The sequence below is a fragment of the Drosophila sechellia genome, chromosome 3L, assembly GCF_004382195.2.
Source record: "Drosophila sechellia strain sech25 chromosome 3L, ASM438219v1, whole genome shotgun sequence".
Lineage (NCBI taxonomy): Eukaryota > Metazoa > Arthropoda > Insecta > Diptera > Drosophilidae > Drosophila > Drosophila sechellia.
The window spans coordinates 917,444-940,833 of record NC_045951.1 but is presented as its reverse complement, the minus strand read 5'-3'; the positions used below and the strand labels follow the sequence as shown (position 1 = coordinate 940,833).

The window sequence follows — 23,390 nt, the reverse complement described above, 5'->3', positions numbered from 1 at the left end:
TATATTAGACACACATTGTTTGCTTTTATTTATGCAATATTAAACATGCAATGAACAATTATATAAAAATTCGCTGCACATCAACAGAGATTCGTGTTCGGCCTTCCATTTAAACCAACTCGGGCATTTTGAATTTTCGGATTGCTGTGGGATTTTCAACATCTATTATGGAACGAGAAACAAATAAACACTCAGATATATAATCGTAAAGGTACATATAATGCTGTAATGTGGGGATTAACACTGAGAGCGTACAACTAATTATATTTGTGCATCGAACTTAATCCGTGTTCCGATTGCTCTTCATTGACATGTTTTCCATTCGCCGTTGACCAATTTTGTAAATCAATTTGCCTAATCAGTCTTTACTATAAGCTGATTGTACTTTTTACAGGGTATGCACAAGTCAGGCATTTATTTGGCCTCGCCCTCGTATTTAGATCGTTGTGAGTACACATCCTCGTAGAGATTAGCATTAACAGTAACCGATAAATAGTATTGATAACAACGGTACACCCACAAGGACCTTTCGGCTCCAGATATGGGATGATAATAACGTGATATATCTCATATTCTAACAATAGGAAGACTAGTGACGACAGCTGCGATCAAAATAATATCTCAGTGTGTTTTCCAACCATCTGCACTTCCAAGAAGAAGAAGATGCTTTATTTTGATTCACAAAGATCGTTTGATTCTTCAGCTCTTTGAAATATATGCACTAAAAATCGTTAATCAGTTGGAAAATATATATTTATGCTGAAAATAAATCTGGAATTGTTTAAGGAAATCCAAAATATTTATACCAATCCTCCGGAGAATACGTTTCATACTAACACCTATAATTATTTCGATCGCAACTGAAGTTATATGTTTAATAACATCAGTTTATCAAGTTAATAGACGTCGTTGAAGTTAGTTCGTTAGTTGATTGCTTAGGCCCGAGGCAACACAGAGATAATTGCTGGTATATATATATACTCGTTTAACACTTATTTAGGTACGATCTAGGGGTTATAAAAAAAAACGACACGCACACGCACAAAAATACATATACAAACATCAATCGAGTTGCTAAAGTAATTGTCGATGGCTGCTGGTTAAACGCTATGAAGTGGGTGTATCCATTCGATCCTAGGGATCTTGATCCTGGATTGATTCAGTTGCTTGGGGATTGACCGGTGGTGGAGGAGGCGGGGGAGGAGAAGGCGGGCTACTTGGATGCAGCTCATCCGCATCCATTTCGATCTCAATCGAGTTCTCGCGCTCCGTGATCTCCGGCATTTTGAGGGAGAAGCTGCTCAACTTTCGCTCCGCAGATCCCAAGGAGCCCTGGGAGTCGGCTTTCAGCAAAGTGGTCCTCCTCTCGTTGATGACCTTCAGGGAATCGTACATCTGCTCATCCGCACTGCCACACGCACCGTTTCCAGCCAATCCCCTTTCCATGGATCGTATGTAGAACACGGAATCATCCCGCTCGTTCGGCACTCCTTTCTTGGGCCTGTAGAACTGGCGGGAACTATTGCTCCTGTACAGCGGATTGGCCACTGGTCTCGGATCCTCCTCCTGCTCGCTGCGCGCGAGGGGCAGGAATCCCGGACGAGCCTTCTTCGGCGGCAAGCTGCTCGTGTGGTGCTGCAGTTCGGTGATCTCCTCGTAGGACGTCTTGGGCTGTGTGTTCTCCTCCTGGTCCTCCGACTGATCCAGACTCTCCTCGGGAACGGCCGGCTCCATGCTGGACTGGCCCGACAGCTGGTGCACCGGTGGCGGTGGCTCCGAGCATACTGATAACTGACTCCTGGATTGAAGGAAAAGGAAAACCGAGTTAAAATCTCCGGTATTGCCGGCAAAAGCTCGTCGTATTTGGAAACTTGATTTGGAGGGGTACGACAAGGACATACCGAAACTCCTTCTCCACGGAGGGCGTGGCCGATGGACCCGAGCTGTAGCGCTTGGGCGAACGGAGAATGGATTTGGGCATCACCTCGGGACTATGAAGATCCACTTGAACTCGCCGAGACTCGATACTGGATGTTCGACTGGCAATGGAAGCACAGCGAGCCGTCCAGCGGCCGCTATACGAGGAGTCCGACATTGTGGAGTTCCTGTAAGCAGTGGTATATGGTATTAGCCACCTAGAGAATCTATTGGATGCCTAGAACTCACCGTCTGTGTCCCAGCGGACTGCGACTGTGATCCCGCGCCTCCTCCTGCTCGATGGGTCGTTGCCGGGAGAGAACGTGCCGTTTGGCGGTGTCCGACCGCTTGTTCCGCTCACTGCGCTTCTCCGCGCCGGAACTCATGCCCAATCCGGGCGGATGATTGCTGCCGCCGTCAAAGGAAGAGGCCTGCCAGTAGACACGACTGGCAGCGGGGGGCTGGAGTAGGGAGCACTCCCTGGTGGCCCTCTGGATCAGGCTGGAGGAATTGCTGATGATGCGGGCCGACGAAGAGGAGCCAGCTCCTCCTCCTCCTCCACCGTAGGGTTGCGATCCCGATCCCAAGCCCGGTCGCACTGGGCGCACTCGTCGCACACTGCTGCTTGAGGATTTGTGGTGGTGGTGGTGGTGGTGCGAGTGGCGGTGGTGGTGACGACGGTGACGGCGGTGCGAGCAATACAGTTCCCAATCCAGCGGCGACAATCGATTCAGTGAGAGCAAATTGTAGTAATTAGTGGTGACTGTGGTGGTTGGGTTTTGGTGGTTTGTGGCATTGGTGGAGTTGGTGGTATTAGCATGAGCATGGGATCCGGACAAATCCGGAGCGGAACCTGCCCCCGAAAGGCGGCGCCACTGGGGACTAAAGCGATTGGATGCACTGATGGTTGGCGGAAGCGGGATGCGGATTTCAGATTTCGGAAAGCGAAAAGCGGGCGGTAAGAGCGAGAAACAGCCAATCGTATAAGTGAATTTCGATATATACATATATTTTGGGTCCTGTTCCCAATGAGGTGATCTCCCCTAATAGCCCACAACTGTACCTGAGTGACCTGGAGAACTGGACCAGTTCGGCGGTGAGTGCCTCGCGATCGAATGGCTGCTGCGGATGCGAGTGCTGATGCGGATGTGTGGTGGAGATGCAGGCGGTCTGCGGCTGCTGGTGAGGATCGCCCGGCGAGGAGCGGAACACCCCGAAGTGCTGATCCCAACGACTCGACTGGTACTGGGCACCTAAAGATCATTACATCAGAAGCAGTACTATATTTATGAATACTTTTTTCCTTTCACCCAAGTGTAAAGGTGTGTGAAGTACTTACCCATCCCGCGACGCTGTGACGCGGAGCTTCCTTGGTTGCTCCGCGAGGGATTCTTGCTGCTGCCGCCTCCTCCAGCTCTCAACCGTGCTGGAACGACCTTAGCGGCGGAGTCCCGTGCCTCGAAGGTCATCACGCAGGAGGCCACCACGATGAAGCCTCCGAAGCCCATGACAATGGGGCCCACATACGCGAAGTTGTTCAAGTGGAAGCCCTTGAGGTCGTTCTTCACCCGCACCGTGACATTCCCCCGCAACTCGGAACCCATCGAAAGGTGATCCGCGTAGTAGCCCAAAGTGGCCATGCCGGCGCCGAGGAGCATCAGGGTGAGACCCAGGATCAGGGCGCGACAGGCGTGCCACAAGCACTTCGAGGACATCTTGCCCCGCACCACCTGGACGTTCCATGTGGCTCCGGAGGCGGGATGAGCCCGTCGCAGGTTACCCAGCGAGTGCTTCCTCTTGGTGGTGCCACCACCACCGCGACGAGAGGGCATCGCGACTGCTGATCAATTCCCTTGGCCCGAATCGGGTGTCATCAATTTGTGTCCTGGAAAAGAGCATTTTTGGGATTCTCAAATATGTTCCTCGATTATCTAACAATAATATCCTATGAATTCTTCATGCATAACCACACAGAAAAAGTGGAGATTTTGGGGAGTAGGCACTCCCACTCCCACTTCCATCGCCCCACCTGTTGCCCGAGGAAGGTCACAATGCATTCTCTATGCGGTGCTCACGGCTGTTTGCAGAAGGGGAGGTGGCATCCTGGGGAGGTGGCATCCAGAGGTGGAGGACCACCGGTGCAGCCTGCGAGTGCCGAACAATTAAAAGCCAAGGCACAATGCCAGCGACGAGAATAGCTGAAGCGGCTGACAACCGCGTGACGGGGCTCAAGGAATGGCCAGGAGAATGGCCGACGCTCCTTCAAGGGCCCAGAGTCGACTAAGCCGCAATTAAAGCCAAACAAAACGCAGAAAAGCCCGATAACAAGGTCCGCAATGTCCTCTGTCCCGCGGTTTTCCACGAGTGCCGCACTTGACACGCTTGGCCCGCGAATCTTCTTAAATTTAGACATACATGATGCACTCATCATTAGGCAGGGAATACAATGCTTTATATCATTAATAATAAAAGCGATTTTTTTGACATTACTAAAACCCACAACACGCATTTTTAAGAATTCCGAACTTAAATCAACCGCTTTCAAAAATTGAGAATGCAAGGATAAAAACGCTTTTTAAAAAATGAAATATGCATGCAAGTCAAGTGTTACGATTTTGCATTTCATGTATATTTCATGTTTTGAGAATTCTGTGCCTTTCGTTTGTTTATAATTGAATGGGATTTAGTGAGATACTTTTTAAATCCTTTTTAGATCCTTGTAACTTTCAACTTTCACTGAAACCCTTTCTTCGCTCACTTTTCACTTCATCCGCTTGAATGGCAAATTAGTGCGTAATTCGAATCGAAATGGCTATCAGGTTGCTAACCCCCCCATTCCCACACATCCTTTCTTAGAAGTCCTTTGAAGTCGAGGAAAAGGACCAGAGGATTCTAGGACGACGGCATTTGGTGGCTTACTTGTTGGCTCGTTCTTGGAACTCCTTGGAACTCCTCGCTCCTCTTGATGCTGGTCCCGCTGCTGCGAGAGCCTTTTGTGTGACCTAAAAGCAGATTTGCCTTCGCTCCGTCTGTATGTATCCTGTGTGCTGGCCGTGCATATATTTTCGCGACTTTGAGTGTGCAAAGGCCACTTGTCATCGCCTTGGCTGCCCTTTGAACGTGGCTGCCAGCATTGTGGCTCCCGAAGCACCAGTCACTGGATTCCGGCGATTTGCTAATTGAGAATGCGATTAATTTTCACAGGTGAAAACACAGGTTCCCGCAGGCTGTGTCTGCTTTTCCCGATCCGCGCTAGATTTCTGACAGCTGGGCGAGACGTCTGCACACGAGCAGCTTCCGCGCGCGTCTGATAAGACGAGGTCCGTCTGAAATGGAAGTCCGAGATACCAGACCCACAACAGAGGCCAATCATCCCCCGTGCTATCCACTATAACTACTCTTCAGCGAGTTGGTCTAAACGCACAGTGAAGACCCACATTAATCAATTTGTTATCACATATCCTTGGGAGTTTGATGCCTAAGAAAAGTCTGATGCTGTGACTGCAACAATTTTATATTTTCCTTTGGAACTTCGTTTTTATAACCTACTCCTTGGGATAAGCAAATAAGGGAGGTTATACTGTGTTCTAAATAAGTGGCGCCCTCTGGTGTAGCACAGCACGTTTATGGAAAGTGTGTTATACTCCACTGCTTGCTTCTATAAAAATCCTAGAAAAGAACCAGCCACTGCTTTATAGCATTGTGTTAGCAATTGTTCCAATACACCCATATATCCTTAGAAATTTTTTGAAAATGTCGAAATTTTTCGAAGAATAACTCATGTTTGATTATGATATGTACCTATTAATATTTATAAATAATTTCATCTAGTGCCATACCTTATTAATTGACTGCCTTAAACTGCTTATTCCGACACGAAAACCCCCACATAAGCACCCCCTGCAAACTCCGAAAGGTGAGTCCTTTCAAAAGGTCCTGAAGACACCACAGAGGGGAAAAACTTAACGAAACAAGGACATGCGCAGATGGGAAAAGAGCGAGCATCCTGTGGTGAAGCCGAGCACAGGACGAGCAGGACATTAACAACAATTGGGACCCAGTTCCTTAAGCAGTCATTGGCGAAGCCTTCAAACGCGTAGACGTTCTTCGCAAAGAACCGGATGCCGAGTGATCCGTACTCCCGATTTCGACCAAGTCGGTGTCGTCTATTTTGTGCGTGATGCAGTCCGAGCCGTCCCTGCGACCTGCCTTCGTTTCGGTGCAACTGAAGAATGCATGACGATTAGGTCCGCTGCCCAATGCATTTCCCCCAGATCCTGACCGGATCCAATCCTTGTGTCCTTGTTCCGTTCTGTGTCCCCTGTGTATATTACAAACGGGCGTGTGCATCAGTGAGCCCCGAAAGTGAATGAATCCCGAATATGATTCGCAATCGTAACGATCGTTCATAGAGCACATGTTAAGCTAATCAATAAGGATATCCCTGCCTTATGTGAATTAATCAAGTTGATATCTACGTGACGCCGAACCCAAACCGAGGAGGCAAGCAAAGACAAATGGCCAAAGTGCGTGAGACGCCATAGGTGACCCCGAAAAGGTGACCCACAAAAAGAGGAAGTGTCGGCGACAAAGAAATCGAGTCCAATGCAGTTTGTTAGAGCCGACTACTCCAGATTGCAAGATGCGTTTGAATGAACCAGCTGCAAGAACGCGACCCACAACAAAATCAACGACAGAAGCCACCAAGTTCTCATCATCCAGGGGTGACCTTCACCTCGAATGCTCCGTGCCCAACCTGATCAGGCTGCTCCTCCTCATCGCAACGATCATGGGCGGCGGACTCGTCCAGGCCAAGACAATTTACGACTCGGTTAACATGATTCAGGCGCTGGATGCCCTGGTGGAGCCACGGGAATCGACCAAGGTTCCACTGCAAACATCGCCAGCCACGCCCACTGCCCACGACCACGCCCACATCCGGGTGTCCACGTTACGGAGTAGTTACGGTAGGCAAATTGCAAAATTGCTACCTGCTAGCTTTGCAATGCGGTTAATGCATAATTATATAATTGGTTTTCAATTATCCTGCTGACTCAATTGCTTCGCAGCCATTGTACGTGCAATCATCGTGTCCGAAATGCCTTCTAGAATTCCATATACCCTTTATTTAACCACTTGAAAGGACACCTCTTCCAGAGACTGAAACTTATGGTTTCCGAAAGGAGGTCAGCCTAATGAGGGTTATTTAAGTGAAATGAAAGAAAGAAACTTCCAAAAACGCAGGAGGTGAAATTGCAAGTGAAAGTGTATATATAATTAAAGTAATGTGTCTGTTTTTGGGTACAGAAGCCCCACAACATTTTAAAGTTTATTGGGGCGTGAAAAATATAATAAACTAATAAAGTGCCTTTGATTGAAAATATTGTGCAAATTGTTTCTGTATAAATTGAACGACAGTTCTCTGCCAGGAGTAGCATAATTTGATGTTCTCCTTTTTTGGGATAAAAGTGCTCATACTTGGAAATACCATTGTCCTACTTATTTTCAAACATATTCTATAAAGAGCCGATAAATAAATAAATTAATTTTTTTTATGTTCTAAGGAAGTTCATATATTTTTAGTATAGTTTTCAATAGTTTTTAAACTTTCACTTCTTTGTTCATATTACTAGAACCCAAAACCATCCAAATTTTAAGTTTTCTATTTGCAGAAGCAAAGCATCTAAAGTTTAAAACCGTAGAATCAATTTTCTGCCAGAAAATTTAACTTTCCTAAATTTCAATACATGACTGCGATGACTGTGAAATATTTATTTGCTTAGCTTTGGCGTAGTAAACTAAACATTTGTATTGTCCCAGTGTATTCGCAACAAACAAACAAACTCCGCCACACATATCGGCCAACTTGGCAGTAGCATATAGACATAAAGCTATAGATACAGCGGGGGCCAAATTAATAGGAGCGAATCTGTATTGTAGTGAATGCAACTAATTTGAAATTTTGAATTCCGTTTTGTTATAGTTAATTCATGCCAATTCCTCTAGAGAGTTTAAGTCTGTTATATTTATTGACTATTGGTATAAAAACCATAAATTAAGTTTAATTATAGTTTAAATGTAAATGCAATGCTAGTTTTAAACTCAAAAGATCATCAAAATGGTATATTCTTCTTTATCAAAGTACTTCAATTGCAAAATGGTCACAATAAAAAAGTGCAGAAACGCAAGAATAAATAATCCTTCAATCAAATGCTAATTTTGTGAACATAGCTGTTCACACACTTGAGTGGTTGAGCAATGTCATCAATTCTCCCGCCCACATCCAATCCTCTCCTCCCGCAAAACCGAAACATAGATTCCACTGAAATCAATAACTCCTTTGCAGAGGATTCAGATGATGGCGTAGATGGCGATTATGTCATCCCAGAGAGCCACACATCTACAGTGGCGATCCTGGATCTGGATTCCCCCATGAAGGTCCAGGACATGGAGTCGTTATCCCTGCAGGCAGGATCGGGCACAGTTTCCCCAAAGAGCAGCCCCGATTCTTCCGGGCACAAGAAGAACGCCTCCTTCCAGCAGATTGGCAGCCAGAATGTAAACGCCTTAGTGCCGGCCACAGTGGCCACCACATCATCCGGCCTCCCGTCGAGCAGCAACTCCTCCTTGGCCACGCCCACGGAGCCGGCGAGGAACCGGAGCACCGGCCTCGTCCGCAACTCCGCAGTCAAGGTGGACAGCAAGCATCCACTGTCCAAGGGCCAGAAGACGGACGCACCCATGCTGAACTACATCTTCGACACGTTCTCCTCGGCCAACAAGCACCATCACCACGATCAGAGGTGAGTTGTATAGATTCACTAAGATCTTTATTAAAACTACATCAGCAGTAGTACGGTGGTAATAGGTTATTCATCGTTTTAAATGAGCTTAGTCAGATTTTAGAAACCTTAAATTTCCTTTTTTTATTCAACCACCAAAAAGATTTAAAACGAGCTGATTCCGTGATTCTGTGCAGGTATGGCCCCCACTTCGAGGATGTGCAGCGGATTGGTCAGGCCACCAATCTCACCGTGCAGGCGGGCTCCAGTATCCACCTGAACTGCAGGATTTCCCTGCTGCAGGATAAGACTGTAAGTTTGGACTGTGAGATGCGCACTATTTGGGCATCGAATTGATTGATTTTTCGGGGTCACCATATTTAGGTTCATTATTTAGTCTCAAAAAGATAAATCCTTTTTAGTTGGTAAAACATTAAAATGTATGTTATTTAACTTTGAAAACAGGTCTCTTGGGTGCGGCACAACACGCAGGACGAGGGCAAGGACAATGGCAACGCCCTGGACCTGCTGACAGTGGGCATGCACACGTACACGGGTGATAAGCGCTACAAGATGGAGTTCCAGTACCCCAACAACTGGCGACTGAAGATAACCAATGTGAAGAAGGACGACGAGGCCATCTACGAGTGCCAGATCTCAACGCATCCGCCCCGTGTCATTCAAATCAACCTGCACGTGAATGGTGGGTATCCAACTCTCTAAAGGGTCGCAAGAAAGGGACTTAGTATGCTTTAACACAGCTCCGAAAGTGATGATAGTGGACGAGGTGGGGGATCCGCTGCAGGAGAAGTACTACGAGATCGACTCCACGCTGCAGCTGTCCTGTGTGGTGCGGAACGTGGCCATGACCAGTTCCGTGGTCTTCTGGAAGCACATGGACAACATCCTCAACTACGACGTTACTCGCGGGGGAGTGAGGTGAGTGCAATAGGCTTGGTCGGGGTCACCATTTAAGGTCCATTTCTTCCGAACCCTCGCAGCGTCAAAACCGAACTGATGGAGGATGGAGCCAACTCGACGCTCTCCATAGCGAAGATCAGTAAAACGGATTCCGGCAACTACACGTGCTCCATCAGCGAGTTCCAGAACTTCACCATAGTGGTTCACATTCTGAACGGTGAGTTGGTATATATTGGTGTATACACATCCATCTAGAGTAGGATCACATTTCATCCGCAATCTCTTCCAGGCGAAAGCTTCGCCGAACTGCACCATGGTGGTGCGGGTGGGATGCACAGCACGTGGTGGCAGCTGGTGATGCTACATGTAATGGCACTCCTTGTGCTAAATAGTGTAAGGGGGGAGTTTAGCTAAGGTAGCTTAACTAGGACTAGGTAAACTGAGAGAACATCGTTTTCCCGTAGCTCTTTTTGTTGATTAATTGTAAAGATTCTGAATTGGAGGGGCAGTTATTGGAAATAACTTAAAACGCAGCCTAAGTTTAACTGGCTATTATAGATATGTTTCTACATCTATCATCAATTTGTACATGAGCAGGCACGCGTAGGATTAAGCTAGGATTAAGGACTAAGCTCGAGTGTATTTGAAATCCGGAGAGAGGCCAACGAATTTCCCTAGCAGAGTGTCTCACAGTCAGAGTTCTTGGTCTAGATCTGACCTAGATCTAGATCTAGATCTAGTTGATACAGGAATGTAAAGCGTAGTGTAATCTAAGTCACCACCAGTTCATTCATAATCACGGCTTTTGCGGCAACGATCTGAGCTCCTGGGGGAACTACTCAATGTTGAACTAATATAAAATGCAATACGTTCATATACATATTATATACATACACACTCGCGGCAGAAGCATCAAAGGATATGTTAATAAACGAATACTCGTATGTACGCAATAATAAAGTGAACTATAAATGAATACAACTCGAATTTCAAAGGGGCGGGAGCATCGATGCAAATAATATATCTCTTTATTCATATATTTAACATTCTATTATCTTGACCACAGCTGTGCGGTTCATTCACAAACAGGTAGTGGCGTTCTTCAATTGTTTTTAATCAGCACTTCGACAATATATTGGAACATATGTACATACACAGATAGTGCAAGAGATTAACCTATGGTTCTGGTGCAAAAAGCACCCATAATGCCTGTAATCTAATCGCTAAGAAGTCCATTTGTTTTGATGTTTGCGCCACAAGATTTAGCATTCATATATCTTGGGTTTAAAAATAGGCGGACAAAATCACTGAGGCGGCAATAAACTTTAAGCGTATTTACAATTTCGCCTTGTTTTTACGGCTGGCAAAGTCCATGATGGCCTGGAAAAACTCGGGATGCTGGAATTGCTGGAGCAGCTGCTTGCACTCCTCCTCGTTGGCCTTGATGAGATTCTCCAGGAAGCCCTTCTTGATGAGGCGCTTCCCTTGCAGAAGAGAGTTCGCGGGCAGCTCGGAATACTGACGCAGTTTGGGCCAAATCACCGACACCAATTCGCTGGCCTTGAAGATCCTCGAAACAAAGTTGAACTGATAGGCCTCCTGGGCGCTGAGAGGTTCGTTTAGCAGCAGGATTTCCGACGCCTTGGAGCGCCCCAGGATCAGGGGCAGCATGTAGGAGGAGCCGCCCTCTGGCACCAATCCCAGCTTGGTGAATGGCGTGTAGAAGTAGGTCTGGGATGGTATTTATTAGTCAAGTCATGCTTCCATAGCAAGTTTCAAGCAATACCCACCGTTTCGGAGCACCAGGCCACATCGCACAATCCCACAATGGTTGCTCCAATTCCGATGGCAGGTCCGTTCACCAAAGAAAGCACTATCTTCCTGCAGTTGACGAAGCTCAGAACCATGGCCTTCAAGTAGAGATTGGATAAATTATAAGATAGGATGGGATTTGCAGATGTGTCACCTTGAAAGTCGCATTGGACTGTTTAAAGAAGGCGTCGATGTCGTCGGACTTGGAGGATTGGGTCAAGTCGTTTCCGGCCGTAAAGATGTCGCCTACGCCGGTGAAAACCACCATGGTTACGCCCTCGTCGTCGTTGACCTCGGTCAGCACCCGGGTTATCTCCTGGTAGGTGAAAATGTTGATGCAGTTCTTCTTCTTGGGATTGTTGAACTTGGCAACGAGCAGCTTGCCCTGCTGTTCCACAAGCAGTTCCTTGTATCCTTGGTACGCCATCTTGCTGCAAATGCTGCGCGCGGAATGAGAGACAAAGTCCAATCAGTGGATCATTTTACTCTGATTGCCGGTGGCTATTGTTGTTTAATTCATCCGATTACTGGGCATCAGGGGTATTCCATCCCAAACAGTCGATAAGCGATAGTTGGTGAACTTATCACTGTGACTGGGAAATGGCTGAGTGTTTTCCTAATCTGGCAAAAGATACTTTATTTCATGGTTTAAATATATATTTAAATATAACAGATCCTGTAGAACAAAATTCAGGGGAATATATTAGCCCACCGCGGTCTGGCAACCTTGCACTGGGCGCCAAAATTCAAAACAGCGACAGTGAAAAAAAACTTTAGTTTTATTCCTCTTTTTCCTGTACAACATTCATCTTATGATCAATACTGGTTACTCGCTGATTTCATCGATCACGGGCACATTTTGCAGTTCGGAGCACTTGCGTTTCCACAAGGCCAGCTGTTCCCTGAGGACCTTTTCCTTGGCGGCAGCACGGGTCAGAAGGACTTTGGCCTTCTGCAGCAGCTGCGTCTTTTTCACCAACTGCTCCTTGATGAACTTAAGCTCCTCGTTGGCAGCGTCCTTTTTGAAATTCCAAATAAATTAATGCTGAAGGTGCCCAATTTTGGGTGGTACCTACCTTACTGCGTCCCCCGCATTGGCTGCACTTGGTTCGCTTTTGCAGCTCCTGCTGCAGAGCACTGATTTTCTCCAGCGCCTCTGCATGCTGCTGCTGCAGACGTGTCGCCTCTGCAGGCGTGGAGTCCATGGAACTGCGGGACTCCGTGGATCGGCGACCATCCTTCAGGAACTTGTTCTCCGATCGCAACTTCTCTACGAGATTGCGCAGCGATAGGATCGTCTGCTCCGCCGATTGGCCCTGATTGGTGCTCACCTTGAGGCCACTGCCCAACTCTCGACGGGATTCGTTGCGAGCCATCTCCTCTTTCAGGGCGATGATGTAGCTGGAAAATGTGGTGCATAAGTCGCGATTCAGACGTAAGAAGACTGCAGCTACTTACTCCTCCAAGTGCTTGATCCGCTTCTGCAGCCGGTCACTGCTGTCGCCCTGCCTTAAGAGATCCGAGTCGAGCTGCAGCTGTAGGTTCCTGGCCTCCAGTCGGATGTTCTGGGCCTCGATGGCCTGGCAGCGCTCTTGCAACTTTTCCAGCTCCGTGGTCAGGGCATTGCTGCCCCTGCCCTCCAGTTCCATGGCGATGATCTTGCGCTGCTGCAGCTCAATGCGCGACTTGAGCGCCTGTATGAGGTCCACCTGACTCTGGTCGAAGATCTGGGTGTGATGATGCGCCGGAGAACTGCACTCGCTGCTGGGACCGGTGTAGGTCTCCGGACTCTCCGAAGGCGATGGAGCGAACTTGCCGACACCCACGTGCTGGAGATTCGGGCAGGATGGAGTGCGGCAGCACTTGAGGTTATTGCCACCGGAGCTGTTGCTTGACGGACCGTTCCTGCCCAGCTTGGACTCCAGGATCTGCTTGTCCTTTTCCAACCGCGCTATTGTGGTGCGGGCTGCCTGGAGAAGGGCTCGGGTCTTGTCCAGTGCCAGCTCGGTCTCCTCCAGCCGGGCCTTGGTCTTCTCCGCCTGCTGTTGGTACCGCTTCTGCTTCTCCCAGAGCTGCACCTCATTGGCACTCCTCGTGCGCTTGGCCTCCAGGAGCGTCTGCTGTCGCTGCAGCTGGCCACGTGCCTCGTCCAAGTCCAATTCCAGCTGCTGGATTCTCTTCTGCTGGTTCTCGTTCTTCACCCGGGCATTCAGTTCCGTTTTTATGGAGACCACAGGGCGTTTGAGCAGTTGCTGGCGCAGCGACTGGCTGAGATCCCTGGCCTGCTTTTCGCGCTGGGTGACGTTGGCCAGCTGGCGGCGAAGTGCCTCCATTTGAGTGTGATAGATCTTGTTGGTGGCCTCGGTGCGGTTCAGATCGGCAGCCAGTTTGGCTATCTGGTCCTCTGAGAAGTTCGAGGTGTCTTTGATATAGCGCTGCTGGTCGTCCTGCGGATTAAAAACTTGTATAAATAAGTTAGATATGATGGTATTGCTGAGCATTACGTGAAAGTTCTTGAGCGTATCCATAAGATCCTTGATGTGCTTGTCCTTCTCATCCAGGAAGATGCGTAGCTGATCCAGCTCGGGGTTCACGGTGCTTTCGACCGACTTCTCGCGCTCCTGGCACAGCTTCAACCTGTCGGATGAAACGGATTAAAATCAAGCATAACTATTTACTTTGCAACATACTTCTCTTTTAGTATATCCACTTCCTCTTCCCTGGTCTTGAGGCTCCTTTCACTGTACTCCAGTTTGTCCTTGAGGTCCTTGATTTGCTTGTGCAGCGTCGGCACTTCCTTGAGCTCCTCGGTGTCCTGCTTCTCCTCCTCACCCTCGGGCTCTTCGGTAACTATGTTATCTGGACCTGCTTCCACTGGCACTTCCACCTCTTCCTGGGGTGGTCTCTCCACTGAGCTGCTTTCGAAGAGCTCCTCGATCTTCTCATCCGTCAGCTCGTTGACCGAGCTGTCGGAACTGGAACTGGACCTCGAATCCGTCGACGGGTTGCGCTCCACGTGGACCTCGGGCTTCTGTCTCAGCTTCTCCTTGAGGCCCTGAATCTCTGCATCCTTCGTCTTGATGTTGAAGTTCAGGTTGTTCACCGTGGCCCTCAGGGATTCGTTTTCAGCCACCTGTTTGCTAAGTGCTTGCTGACTCTGATCCCTCTCGGTCTGCAGAAGGTCCTGGTACTTTTGAATAGACTGGTCCTTCTCCAGGAGCAGGGTGTGGAACGATAGTATGGTCTTCTCCACTACTCCACCTTGCGGACTCCCGGACTCGCGACTCTCCGATCTGGAAGCCTCCAACTGCTTGCCAAGGACCTCGATGCGCTGGTTAGCTTCTTGCAGACTGTTGGGCATCACCATTTATAGTTGCAAATAGTTATTTAAATATTTACTTGGCAACTTACGTTTCTTGCATTTTCTGTAGCTCCGCGCGTGAATCTCTCCTGCTGTCCTCCACTGCATCCGCTGTCTGAACGGCTTGATTCTGCTGGCCGCGAATGCCATTGGTTTGGACTGCCGTCTCCGAGAACTCAAGTGGCGCCTCCACCGTTTGAGTGGCTGTATCCAGGTGCGGATGTTTGTGGAGAGGAGACCCAATGGGCGAGGACTCCCTGTCTATCAACTGGACGGCCCTTCTCATGGCCGGAATAGGAGCCACTGCGTCCGTATTTGTCTCCGCATCCACCTTGAGTTGACTTCTTTGCTCTCCATCGCCGAACAAGGCCTGGATGGTGCTCCAGTGCTCGGTGTCGGTGGCCTGGCTCATCCTCAACTCACCCAATTCCCGAACGAGCTCCTCCTGTTTGGCCTGCAGGATCTCACAGCGCTGTTCCAAGAGTCTCGTCTGCGTTTCTGACTTTATGAGCTTCACCAACTGCTGGGAACTCTCCTCGTTGAGACCAATTTTGGTCCGGACCACGGCGGTCACTTCATCAACCAGGGCGGTGTGATCTCTATGTCGCTGGTGCACTTGCTCCTCCTCCAGGCGACGCTGGAACTTTTGATAGGCGAACACAAAGTTGGTGAGGAAGACCAGTGGCGTAAATTTGGCATATTTATCTTTGAGCATAAACAATGAATGCTGCAGGAATCTGTGGGATGTGGTAGAAAGTTAGATCTGCTAGGAATTATCCACCACTTGCTCTCACTTGTGCTTAATATCGCTATTGGTGCGCTCCTGCTGGAAGTCCTGATGTGCCTGTTTCAGGGATATCTCGCTGGCCTCCAGTTGGGTTTGCAGGCATTCCGCCTTCAGATGCAGTTTTTCTCGCTCTGTTTCCAAGCGGGAGCACTCAGCTTTCACTGAAAAGAGAGTCATACAATGGCCAATCCTTTCCTGGAATAAGTCTGTGCTTACCACTATCCAGGTCCCTCTGGACCTTGGCCAGCATTAGCTTCTCGTCGGAGCTGCTTTGAAGATCGGCCACCAGGTGACGCAGATTGATGTGGTTATCGGTGATCTCGTTGAGCAGCCTCTGCTGGGAGTGAATCTGGAAAGAGGATGGGAATTAGGTCCGTAATGGGTAGGTATCAAGGAGGATCTCCAACCTGCTCGTTGGCCACATGGAGCAGACCTTCCAGCTGCTTGGTCTCCCTCTGCAGCTCCGCCTGCTTGGTCCTCCAAGTGAGCAGCTCCTGTTGCTGCTCCTCGAAATCCTGGGCCGTGATGTAATCCAGCTGATAGTTCTCCCTGATTATACCGTACTCTGCGCATATTTCCGTGGGCTTCAGCTCGCCCAGCAGTTGCTCCACCGCCTGGCCGAGTTGCATGCTCATTATGGCATTCCTGTGCTCCAACTTTTGCTGCTCCTCCGCAGTGTAGGGATTCCTTTGATTCACTTTCTCCAACTCCTCTCTAGCTCCCAATACTTCACTCTTGCTGTGCTCCAACTGCCTGGCTAGAGACGCCTTGTCATCTATAAAGCGAAGTTCCTGTTTTCGGGTCTCCGTCAGCAGTTGATCGTAATCCCTGCGCATGTAGGAGTAGGAATTCCTTTGCTGCTCCAACTGCAACTCCAAAGCGATCAGTTGATCGTGGAGCTCTTGGTTGCGGTTCATCAGATCACTGCCATCGGCGGACATATGAAGACGAAGTTCGTCGTAGTGCTTGCGCAGAATGGAGAGCTCAGCCAGGACCTCGTTCGTGGGCTTCTCCTCGGGATCTGGTACTGTGGGTCTGCGTAATCCCACCGTGGCTTCAGTGGGCGAGCTTGGCCTGGTGGCTGTGTTCAGCACAGCATCCTCTTCGACAGGATGTTCTACTGCAATCTCAGGAATCTCGCACAGACTATGCACAGAGGACAGTTCTCCCGTCTCGGAGTCACTGTAGTTCTGCTGCTCGAGCAGCTGACGCAGTGCCTCCTCTCGGGCCTTCAGCTCCAGGAGCTGTCCCTGAAGTCGCTGCGGAGTGGTAGTTCCGCCGGGAAGAGCTTCGATGAGGCGGCGCAAGAGATCGGAATCTATGGTTATGTGCTCTGAGGTGGCTACATGGATAATGTTTTAATAAATATAGTTATTCAAGAAATATGGTATCCTATCTCACCATCATATTCCCGCAGCTTCTCCAGAATCTCGTACATGCCGGAGCGAAGGGTTTCATTTTCCGCCAGGACTTCGTCGTAGCGATTCTGCATCTCGGAACTGGCTGCCCCGTCGCCTTGGCCACGTCTCGGCGAATTCTCCAGGTGCACACTATTAGGCACTTCACCCACTTCGCTGGGCGCCTGCAGGGATTCGTTCAAGGTCTGCGGACTGTCTTGCTGTAACTCCAAGAGCTTCCGCCTAAGTTCACTCTTTTCCAACTTCAGTTGCAGACGCAGCTCCTCGGATGTCCTCAGCTTGAGGGTAAGTCGATCGATCTGCTTGTCCTTGTTGCGCTGCTTGGAATGAACGTTCTTGGCCATGATGACCACATCGTCGGGGATGTGGAGTTTTCGCCGCAGAAGCTCGTTCTCCTGGACCACCTCATGCAGGGAGTTCAGCTCCTGGATGTAGCTCCTCAGCTGCTTGTCGCGTGCTGCCACCTTCTGCTCCAATTCCGAGCAGCGTCGCAGAGCGGGAATGAGACCATCTTCGTCACGCTTGTAGGCATCCAGCGCACTAATGGCGTGCAGGGCCTGCTGGGCCTTGAGCACGTTGTCCTGCTCGGCGACCTCCAGCATCTCCGAGAGCTGCTGACTCCGGGCGGTGGCTTCCCGCAGGCGCTCCTCGATCATCTGGCAGCAGGCTCGCGGTTGCTCTGGATCATGGGCGCGCTCCTTCTCCTGGCACAACTGGTTCATCGCCCGCGTGGAGCTAACCATCTCCTCCGCCATCGACTTGATCTTCTCCTCCAGCTTCTCGATGCGCTGTTCCCGGGATTCCAAAAGCTGCGAGGGATGAAACAAAGAGAGGTCAAGATCTAGATAAAATATATCGAGAGAAGTTCCTCCTTACTTGTCTCAGTTTGGCTTGCTCCTCCTCCTGGTGACTCTGACTGTTGGAAGAATTGGTTTGGGCAGAGCTGATGCTTTTGCCCTCCAGTTGTTTCTTGAGACGCTCCACCTCCTTGTCCCGATCGTCGAGCGCCTGCCTCCAGCCCAGCGACTTGGCCTCGTACTTGTCCAGGAACTGACGCATTTCCACCTCCTGCTTCTTGCGCTCCACCTCCAGGAAGGTAAGATTTCCCTCCAGCCGAGTGATTTCCAGCGCCTGCTGCTGCTCCTTTTGCTTCAAGGACTTGCGCTCCTGCTCCACCTTGGTGATGTCCTGGCTCAGTTGCACAAGATTCGCCTTGATGGTCTGCAGCTCCCGCTCGTGGAGCACTATGGTCTTCGATTGAGCTATGTTTTGGTTTTGCAGTGACTGAACGGAAATAAATATAATATATATTTAATATATTTAACGCAAACCATCATACGACTCACCTCGATTTCCTTAAGCAGCCGCTTGATATGCTTGTTCTTGGAGTCGATGTTCTGCAGCAGCTGCTCCTGCTTGTCCAGCTCGGACAGGGGATCCGATGAATCCTTGTCGCTGATCTCCGCCTGCTGCGCCGCCTCCTGCAGACGCAGCTCCAACTGGCGGATTTCCTCGCCCAACTAATGGGAAAAAAACGCATGCTTGAGCTTGGGTACTTGGTTCTTTACATGATCTACTGCTCACCTCCTTGGCTTTGCTCTTCAGGCCATCGCGTTCGTCCTCCAGGTTCTGGAGCATTCGCTTCAGCTTCTCATTCTCGTCCTGCAGGCGGCGGTCGGAGGAGAGTCCTCCGGCTGGCGATTCCTGCAGCCGCTGTACCTGCTCGCCCTTGTACTCCAAAACGGCCAGGGTGAGCTCCAGGGTCTTCCGCAGCGACTTCTTGGGCAGCTCATCGATGGACTCGGCCAGTTCGAGGAGCGTTTCGTAGAGCTCCTGCTTCTGGCGCGCCGAAAAGTCGCGGAACTTGCGCAGGGATACGGTTTCTGGTATGTCCATGCTCATCCTGGTGGCTCATGGCCTCGCTCCTCGGCGGTTACTCGCGTTCTGCGTCCAAATGTTCCCCGATTTTCCACACCAGCTATCTAGTTTTTCGTCCCGTTTTCGATTTCCGAGCGGTTGCCATGACACTTGGCCCAAAACAAACTACGACTGAAAATCCACTCGGGGGTTGCCTTTCCGGAAACGAGGGTGCCGGTGCGCTCCTTTCAAGTGACCGACCTGAGCAGCCTTTGTTTTTGCTGGCGTTCTGTTTTGCTAGCTGCTTCGGCTGCGTAGAAAGTTTCCTGACAGGATAATTGCCTCCTCGGGGCCTCCAGCGGCAAGGATTGGCGGTGGGAGCAGCCGGTGGCCCACCACAAACAAAAATGGCAATCGGTAACCAGGAAAGTGTTAATTGGCAAAGTGTCAAAGGCCGAGTTCTGAAATTGAAAAGCCATTTCTGTTCGAAGCGACTTTTCCGCCGCCTTCTCGTGCTTTTGTTCACTTTTCCTACACTCGAAAAAATTGTATTTAATTGGTAGTTATTGGTCCAGTTTCTCTCACACCAAGTGGCTTATAAAGGGTGAAGAAGTAGGCAGTAAAGAGATTATTATTATGATTTTGCTATCGAACGTATTTTTCAGTGTACTCCAACTCCTTTCTCCTTTCAAAACTCATCGAGTTGCCTTCAAAATTACGTTTGTCTACATGTGTAGCAATAATTGAAACTAATGGCAAGCGACTTTGGTTGCCCTCCCATTTGTGGATTCGCCCTCGCTGAATGACAGCTGGCCAAAAATTGAAATTGAAATGACACTCGGAATGGCCAATTATCCTGGAAGCCTTTTGGCCATTTAATAACCACCCGAGTCGGGTTGGCTAAGTGACTATTCCTCGAAGAAATCTACCCTTTTCGAATCTGATTATCTGACTATTTTATTATACATTCAGTTAAGTTATGCATCCATCCATCCATGCTGCATCCATTTGCAGCAGCATAAGTTCGTAGGTCACCAGGGTGGCTAGCATCTGGGGAGGATGGCTGGGATCAGTATGGGAATCTTGACGATTGCAGTTTACCCACTCCGAAGAGACTCTTTCTTGTCAAGCAGAAGAGACGATAGCCAGACAATCCGACAAACTCGCTGGTCAGCTGGTCTGCGAATCTCTGCACCTCCTGGTTCCAGCCATCACTGGGCACCAAGTACAAGGACCTCAGTGGCAGAAGCGAGGCATCGTGGATCTTGGAGGCCGTCATGAAAACCAGACTCGTCCTGGCCAGCAGGAAGATCAGCGAGTACCAGAAGTAAACGTAGTTTATGGGATGCCGCAGTTTGCTAAAAAGAATTTAAATGAGACTTGGGCAGCTACAAAATCGAAGTTATAAAGTAGTTTAAGCTCACGTGAAAATAGCCAAAGCCTGGTTGCAGATCACATACACATTGTTAGCACAGGATACGAACACTATATTCGACATGCTGGCCTCCACCAAACTGGCCAGCTCGCAAAGGCGAATGTGATCCCTCCGGATGTCGTACCACAGGGCTTCGGGAACATGCTGAATGGGAAGGGGATTTAATTGGGAAACACTTCAAAATATCTTAGATTATTTTACACGACCCTCCAGAGCGCCAACTCGAGCGGCAAACTGCTGAAACCTTTGCGCCAGTCCAGTACTGGTCATCACAATAAAGATGTCCATGAAGTTCCACAGAAAGGTGAAGGCTCCATTCAGCCACTGACACAGTGAAAATTATTCAAACAGTTGCTAATATATATAGTTTACTTACAAATCCGTAGCACATGGAAAATATGTTGAAGGGCATGATGGACATGATGTCGGAGAACTCCTTCTCCAAATAAAGTTCAAAGGTAATCTGCGAGTGGTTTGTGTGGCACTGTAGGATGTGCATGCTATAGCTGCAGTATCCAGAGGCGTAGTACAGCATCTGGTCGCCTGAAAGGAAGTTCTTTTGGAAACCATTGAAAGGATACCCCAGGAAGCTCACCTACTGCCAGGATGGCCACACTAAAAGCAAGGACGTTGACCTTTGAGCGAAGGCTTCGCTTGCCACGTTTGTAGGGCGGAAAGAGCATCAGAATGTCCACCGAACTCCAAGGCAGCATTATGTGCGACCAGGAGCGAGCGAAGCCCACGAAGTTTAGCCAGTTGACCATGCCCACGATGAGGAAAACCAAACCCACTATTGAGCTTTCAGTTGCGTTTGGGATTACGCTACCATACCATCTAAAACTCACCCATATTCTTGGCATTCAGACCCGCTGTGAACAGAATTTTGGCACCGACCAAGGTCTTGATGCCACCGAGCAGAAGGAAGAGACCGGTGACTGCCAGGCCAATGCTCCTCACCTTGAACTTCACATCCTGGGGATCGCGACTCCAGATATTCGACAAAGGCATTATGCCGAAGAACTGCGCCACACAGAGATCTGTTGTCCATTGCGGTGTGTTTAGACATTTATGAAAGTAATTTTAAAGGTGGTCTTACATGGCCTGATGGCTCCGTAGAAGGTGTCCAGCTGCTCGAACTCCAATCCTCCCTGGGCACAGCGCCATCTCATGGCCAAAATGGCCCTCTGCTTCTGACGCCGCACTTTCAGGTGCTTCCGGATATCATCCGAAGTCCTCGACATGCTCCTCAGCTCTGACCGTCAGTAAGCCCACTTTCCGGGTTCCTGTCTCATGATTGTTGTTTACAAACTCCAGCCAGCTTAGTCTAAAACCCGTAATTAGTGGCACTTGGGGGCACACAATGCCATTCGGGGTCCAAAACGGCGGCCATAACTCCGCCCATGGAAAGCTCTGCACCCATTTTCATTTCGTGCCAGTGCAAAATGTAACTACACCATGGATGGAACCACTCGGAATGCTGTAAAAACGGAGCTACTACTTGTAATAATTATAAAACTTATAAAACTATCTAAACGTTTATTTGTAAACGTTTTAAGTATTAAATTTAAGTATCATAAATTTGTAAATACAGTTTTAAAAATCGATTAAGAAACCGTTTGACTATCGAAATATTTACAGCTTACAAATGAAATCTGGCAACGCTGAATGTTAGCTAAAAAGTAAACAAATAATAGTTGTTAAACATTCTATGGATAGTGGTTTCCTTGAGGTGACGCAGCAGCTGCCCCGCTGGCTGGACCTGGAAAATGTGGTCCGGGGTGAAGTCGAGGCACGCTACATACTCAAAAGAGCCGCGGATCACCTGGCGAACTTGAAGTCTGGCGGACATTCCGGCGCGGAGGAAACCGGATATCTAGTTGGTGCGCTGGTGGACAGGAACTGGGAACGCATTCACACAGGGCACTTCAGCCAGGTTCCCTTGGTCACGAGGAAGATATATGCAATAGCATGTTGCTTCAAGGTGGGATTTAGATGCAAACTAAGCCATACAAACCAAAAATATATTTTTTAGATTTTTTTCCTTCTCTTGGAGAGCACTAGTCCCGCCCAGAAGGATGCGTGCAGTGAGATCCTGGATGAGGCCCAACTTTTGGGTTGTATGGATGACTGGTGTGAACTTAAAGTCGCCCTAATGGATTATCTCGATAAGGGTGGAGCAGTATCATCAAATTCCGCACCACTTCCTACTCTAGAGCCATTAACCCGACTAACCTCCAACTGTGATATACCCCAACTGGACGCTCCCAGTCTAGAAGAGTTCCAGACAAAGTGCTTCGAGGCAGGACAACCCTCACTCCTGCTGAACACCATCCAGCATTGGCCTGCCCTGCGCAAGTGGCTGGATCTCAATTACCTTCTCCAAGTGGCCGGGAATCGTACCGTGCCCATTGAAATAGGTTCCAACTATGCCAGCGATGAGTGGTCCCAGCAGCTCGTGAAGATCCGCGACTTCCTGAGCAGGCAGTTCGGAAAGGAACCAAGCAAGGCTGGTCAAAATATCGAGTATCTCGCCCAGCACGAGCTCTTCTCCCAGATACCAGCTCTCAAAGAGGATATATCCATTCCCGACTACTGCACCATCAGCAACGAAGATATCCCAGGAGCTGTGGACATCAAAGCCTGGCTGGGACCAGCTGGAACCGTTTCACCCATGCACTACGATCCCAAGCACAACTTGCTGTGCCAGGTATTCGGTTCGAAGAGGATCATCCTAGCTGCTCCTGCAGACAAAGACAATCTGTATCCCCACGACAGTGAGTTCCTGGCCAATACAGCGCGAATAGATGCTGCTCAATTGGATCCTGAAACGTATCCCTTGGTAGCCAAGGTGAAGTTCTACCAGCTGCTCCTGCAACCCGGTGACTGTTTGTACATGCCACCCAAATGGTGGCACTATGTGAGATCTGAAGCTCCTAGCTTCTCTGTAAGCTTCTGGTGGGAGTAAGCATTTTAATGGAGTTTATTGAACACCGAATTCATGTAGGATCTCTGTTCAAGTTAAGATTAAAGTATGAACTGAACTGATCACTAAATAATTTAAATATAAACGCTTGTTATCACCGTATGTACGTGAATTTGA

General features: G+C 49.0%; 6 protein-coding genes across 8 annotated transcripts; 2 read left to right on the top strand and 4 right to left on the bottom strand.

The window, feature by feature from the left end:
- Positions 1-2: 2 nt before the first annotated feature.
- On the bottom strand, positions 3-5,221 carry LOC6610243 (histone-lysine N-methyltransferase Suv4-20). Of its 2 annotated transcripts, none has more exons than XM_032719134.1 (6): positions 4,837-5,221; positions 3,257-3,802; positions 2,981-3,170; positions 2,167-2,817; positions 1,902-2,105; positions 3-1,798 (listed from the first exon to the last, which is right to left on the bottom strand). In XM_032719134.1, exons 2-6 carry the CDS (start codon positions 3,747-3,749, stop codon positions 1,135-1,137), a joined length of 2,202 nt encoding a protein of 733 aa, XP_032575025.1. In that variant the 5' UTR covers positions 3,750-3,802; positions 4,837-5,221; the 3' UTR covers positions 3-1,134. The 2 variants fall into 2 exon arrangements, with proteins under 2 accessions (XP_032575025.1, XP_032575026.1); XM_032719135.1 differs by having other exon boundaries at positions 2,167-2,538.
- A 780-nt stretch (positions 5,222-6,001) lies between these two features.
- Positions 6,002-10,596, top strand: LOC6610242. Its single transcript, XM_002034801.2, has 7 exons — positions 6,002-6,884; positions 8,264-8,720; positions 8,897-9,011; positions 9,165-9,402; positions 9,461-9,638; positions 9,701-9,837; positions 9,910-10,596. Exons 1-7 carry the CDS (start codon positions 6,560-6,562, stop codon positions 10,032-10,034), a joined length of 1,575 nt encoding a protein of 524 aa, XP_002034837.1. The 5' UTR covers positions 6,002-6,559; the 3' UTR covers positions 10,035-10,596.
- Positions 10,597-10,607: 11 nt separating this feature from the next.
- On the bottom strand, positions 10,608-11,943 carry LOC6610241 (enoyl-CoA delta isomerase 2, mitochondrial). The gene is made up of 3 exons (XM_002034800.2): positions 11,587-11,943; positions 11,411-11,530; positions 10,608-11,351 (listed from the first exon to the last, which is right to left on the bottom strand). The coding sequence occupies exons 1-3, from the start codon at positions 11,857-11,859 to the stop codon at positions 10,956-10,958; spliced, it is 789 nt and encodes a 262-aa protein (XP_002034836.1). The 5' UTR covers positions 11,860-11,943; the 3' UTR covers positions 10,608-10,955.
- Positions 11,944-12,193: 250 nt separating this feature from the next.
- LOC6610240 (centrosomal protein cep290) lies at positions 12,194-19,016 on the bottom strand. Its single transcript, XM_032719181.1, has 13 exons — positions 18,583-19,016; positions 18,345-18,518; positions 17,875-18,282; positions 16,982-17,807; positions 15,988-16,922; positions 15,797-15,929; positions 15,588-15,741; positions 14,844-15,530; positions 14,123-14,782; positions 13,937-14,069; positions 12,891-13,879; positions 12,509-12,833; positions 12,194-12,450 (listed from the first exon to the last, which is right to left on the bottom strand). The coding sequence occupies exons 1-13, from the start codon at positions 18,898-18,900 to the stop codon at positions 12,259-12,261; spliced, it is 5,934 nt and encodes a 1,977-aa protein (XP_032575072.1). The 5' UTR covers positions 18,901-19,016; the 3' UTR covers positions 12,194-12,258.
- A 534-nt stretch (positions 19,017-19,550) lies between these two features.
- LOC6610239 (gustatory receptor for sugar taste 61a) lies at positions 19,551-21,859 on the bottom strand. The gene is made up of 8 exons (XM_002034798.2): positions 21,387-21,859; positions 21,136-21,327; positions 20,886-21,080; positions 20,667-20,833; positions 20,492-20,614; positions 20,280-20,434; positions 19,961-20,213; positions 19,551-19,905 (listed from the first exon to the last, which is right to left on the bottom strand). The coding sequence occupies exons 1-8, from the start codon at positions 21,529-21,531 to the stop codon at positions 19,828-19,830; spliced, it is 1,308 nt and encodes a 435-aa protein (XP_002034834.1). The 5' UTR covers positions 21,532-21,859; the 3' UTR covers positions 19,551-19,827.
- A 116-nt stretch (positions 21,860-21,975) lies between these two features.
- On the top strand, positions 21,976-23,390 carry LOC6610238 (bifunctional peptidase and arginyl-hydroxylase JMJD5). 2 transcript variants are annotated; one of them, XM_032717803.1, is made up of 2 exons: positions 21,976-22,271; positions 22,344-23,390. In XM_032717803.1, the coding sequence occupies exons 1-2, from the start codon at positions 21,999-22,001 to the stop codon at positions 23,253-23,255; spliced, it is 1,185 nt and encodes a 394-aa protein (XP_032573694.1). In that variant the 5' UTR covers positions 21,976-21,998; the 3' UTR covers positions 23,256-23,390. The 2 variants fall into 2 exon arrangements, with proteins under 2 accessions (XP_032573694.1, XP_002034833.1); XM_002034797.2 differs by having other exon boundaries at positions 21,977-22,271; positions 22,323-23,390.

Excerpts from the sequence above, each read along its gene's own strand:
- LOC6610241 (XM_002034800.2), bottom strand. The coding sequence starts at position 11,859 with ATGGCGTACCAAGGATACAAGGAACTGCTTGTGGAACAGCAGGGCAAG. Across the intron at positions 11,531-11,586 it reads AGTCCAATGCGACTTTCAAG|GCCATGGTTCTGAGCTTCGT; the intron begins GTGACACATCTG and ends CTCTACTTGAAG. Across the intron at positions 11,352-11,410 it reads TGGCCTGGTGCTCCGAAACG|ACCTACTTCTACACGCCATT; the intron begins GTGGGTATTGCT and ends ATACCATCCCAG.
- LOC6610239 (XM_002034798.2), bottom strand. The coding sequence starts at position 21,531 with ATGTCGAGGACTTCGGATGATATCCGGAAGCACCTGAAAGTGCGGCGT. Across the intron at positions 21,328-21,386 it reads CTACGGAGCCATCAGGCCAT|ATCTCTGTGTGGCGCAGTTC; the intron begins GTAAGACCACCT and ends AATGGACAACAG. Across the intron at positions 20,615-20,666 it reads TTTCCATGTGCTACGGATTT|TGGCTGAATGGAGCCTTCAC; the intron begins GTAAGTAAACTA and ends TCACTGTGTCAG.
- LOC6610240 (XM_032719181.1), bottom strand. The coding sequence starts at position 18,900 with ATGAGCATGGACATACCAGAAACCGTATCCCTGCGCAAGTTCCGCGAC. Across the intron at positions 14,783-14,843 it reads CTACAGAAAATGCAAGAAAC|TCTGCAAGAAGCTAACCAGC; the intron begins GTAAGTTGCCAA and ends GATGCCCAACAG. Across the intron at positions 14,070-14,122 it reads GTGGATATACTAAAAGAGAA|GTTGAAGCTGTGCCAGGAGC; the intron begins GTATGTTGCAAA and ends TTCATCCGACAG.
- LOC6610242 (XM_002034801.2), top strand. The coding sequence starts at position 6,560 with ATGCGTTTGAATGAACCAGCTGCAAGAACGCGACCCACAACAAAATCA. Across the intron at positions 9,403-9,460 it reads AATCAACCTGCACGTGAATG|CTCCGAAAGTGATGATAGTG; the intron begins GTGGGTATCCAA and ends GCTTTAACACAG. Across the intron at positions 9,639-9,700 it reads GTTACTCGCGGGGGAGTGAG|CGTCAAAACCGAACTGATGG; the intron begins GTGAGTGCAATA and ends GAACCCTCGCAG.
- LOC6610238 (XM_002034797.2), top strand. The coding sequence starts at position 21,999 with ATGGATAGTGGTTTCCTTGAGGTGACGCAGCAGCTGCCCCGCTGGCTG. Across the intron at positions 22,272-22,322 it reads CAATAGCATGTTGCTTCAAG|ATTTTTTTCCTTCTCTTGGA; the intron begins GTGGGATTTAGA and ends TATATTTTTTAG.
- LOC6610243 (XM_032719134.1), bottom strand. The coding sequence starts at position 3,749 with ATGCCCTCTCGTCGCGGTGGTGGTGGCACCACCAAGAGGAAGCACTCG. Across the intron at positions 2,818-2,980 it reads CAGTTCTCCAGGTCACTCAG|TGCATCCAATCGCTTTAGTC; the intron begins GTACAGTTGTGG and ends GCCAACCATCAG. Across the intron at positions 2,106-2,166 it reads AGTCCGCTGGGACACAGACG|GAACTCCACAATGTCGGACT; the intron begins GTGAGTTCTAGG and ends CACTGCTTACAG.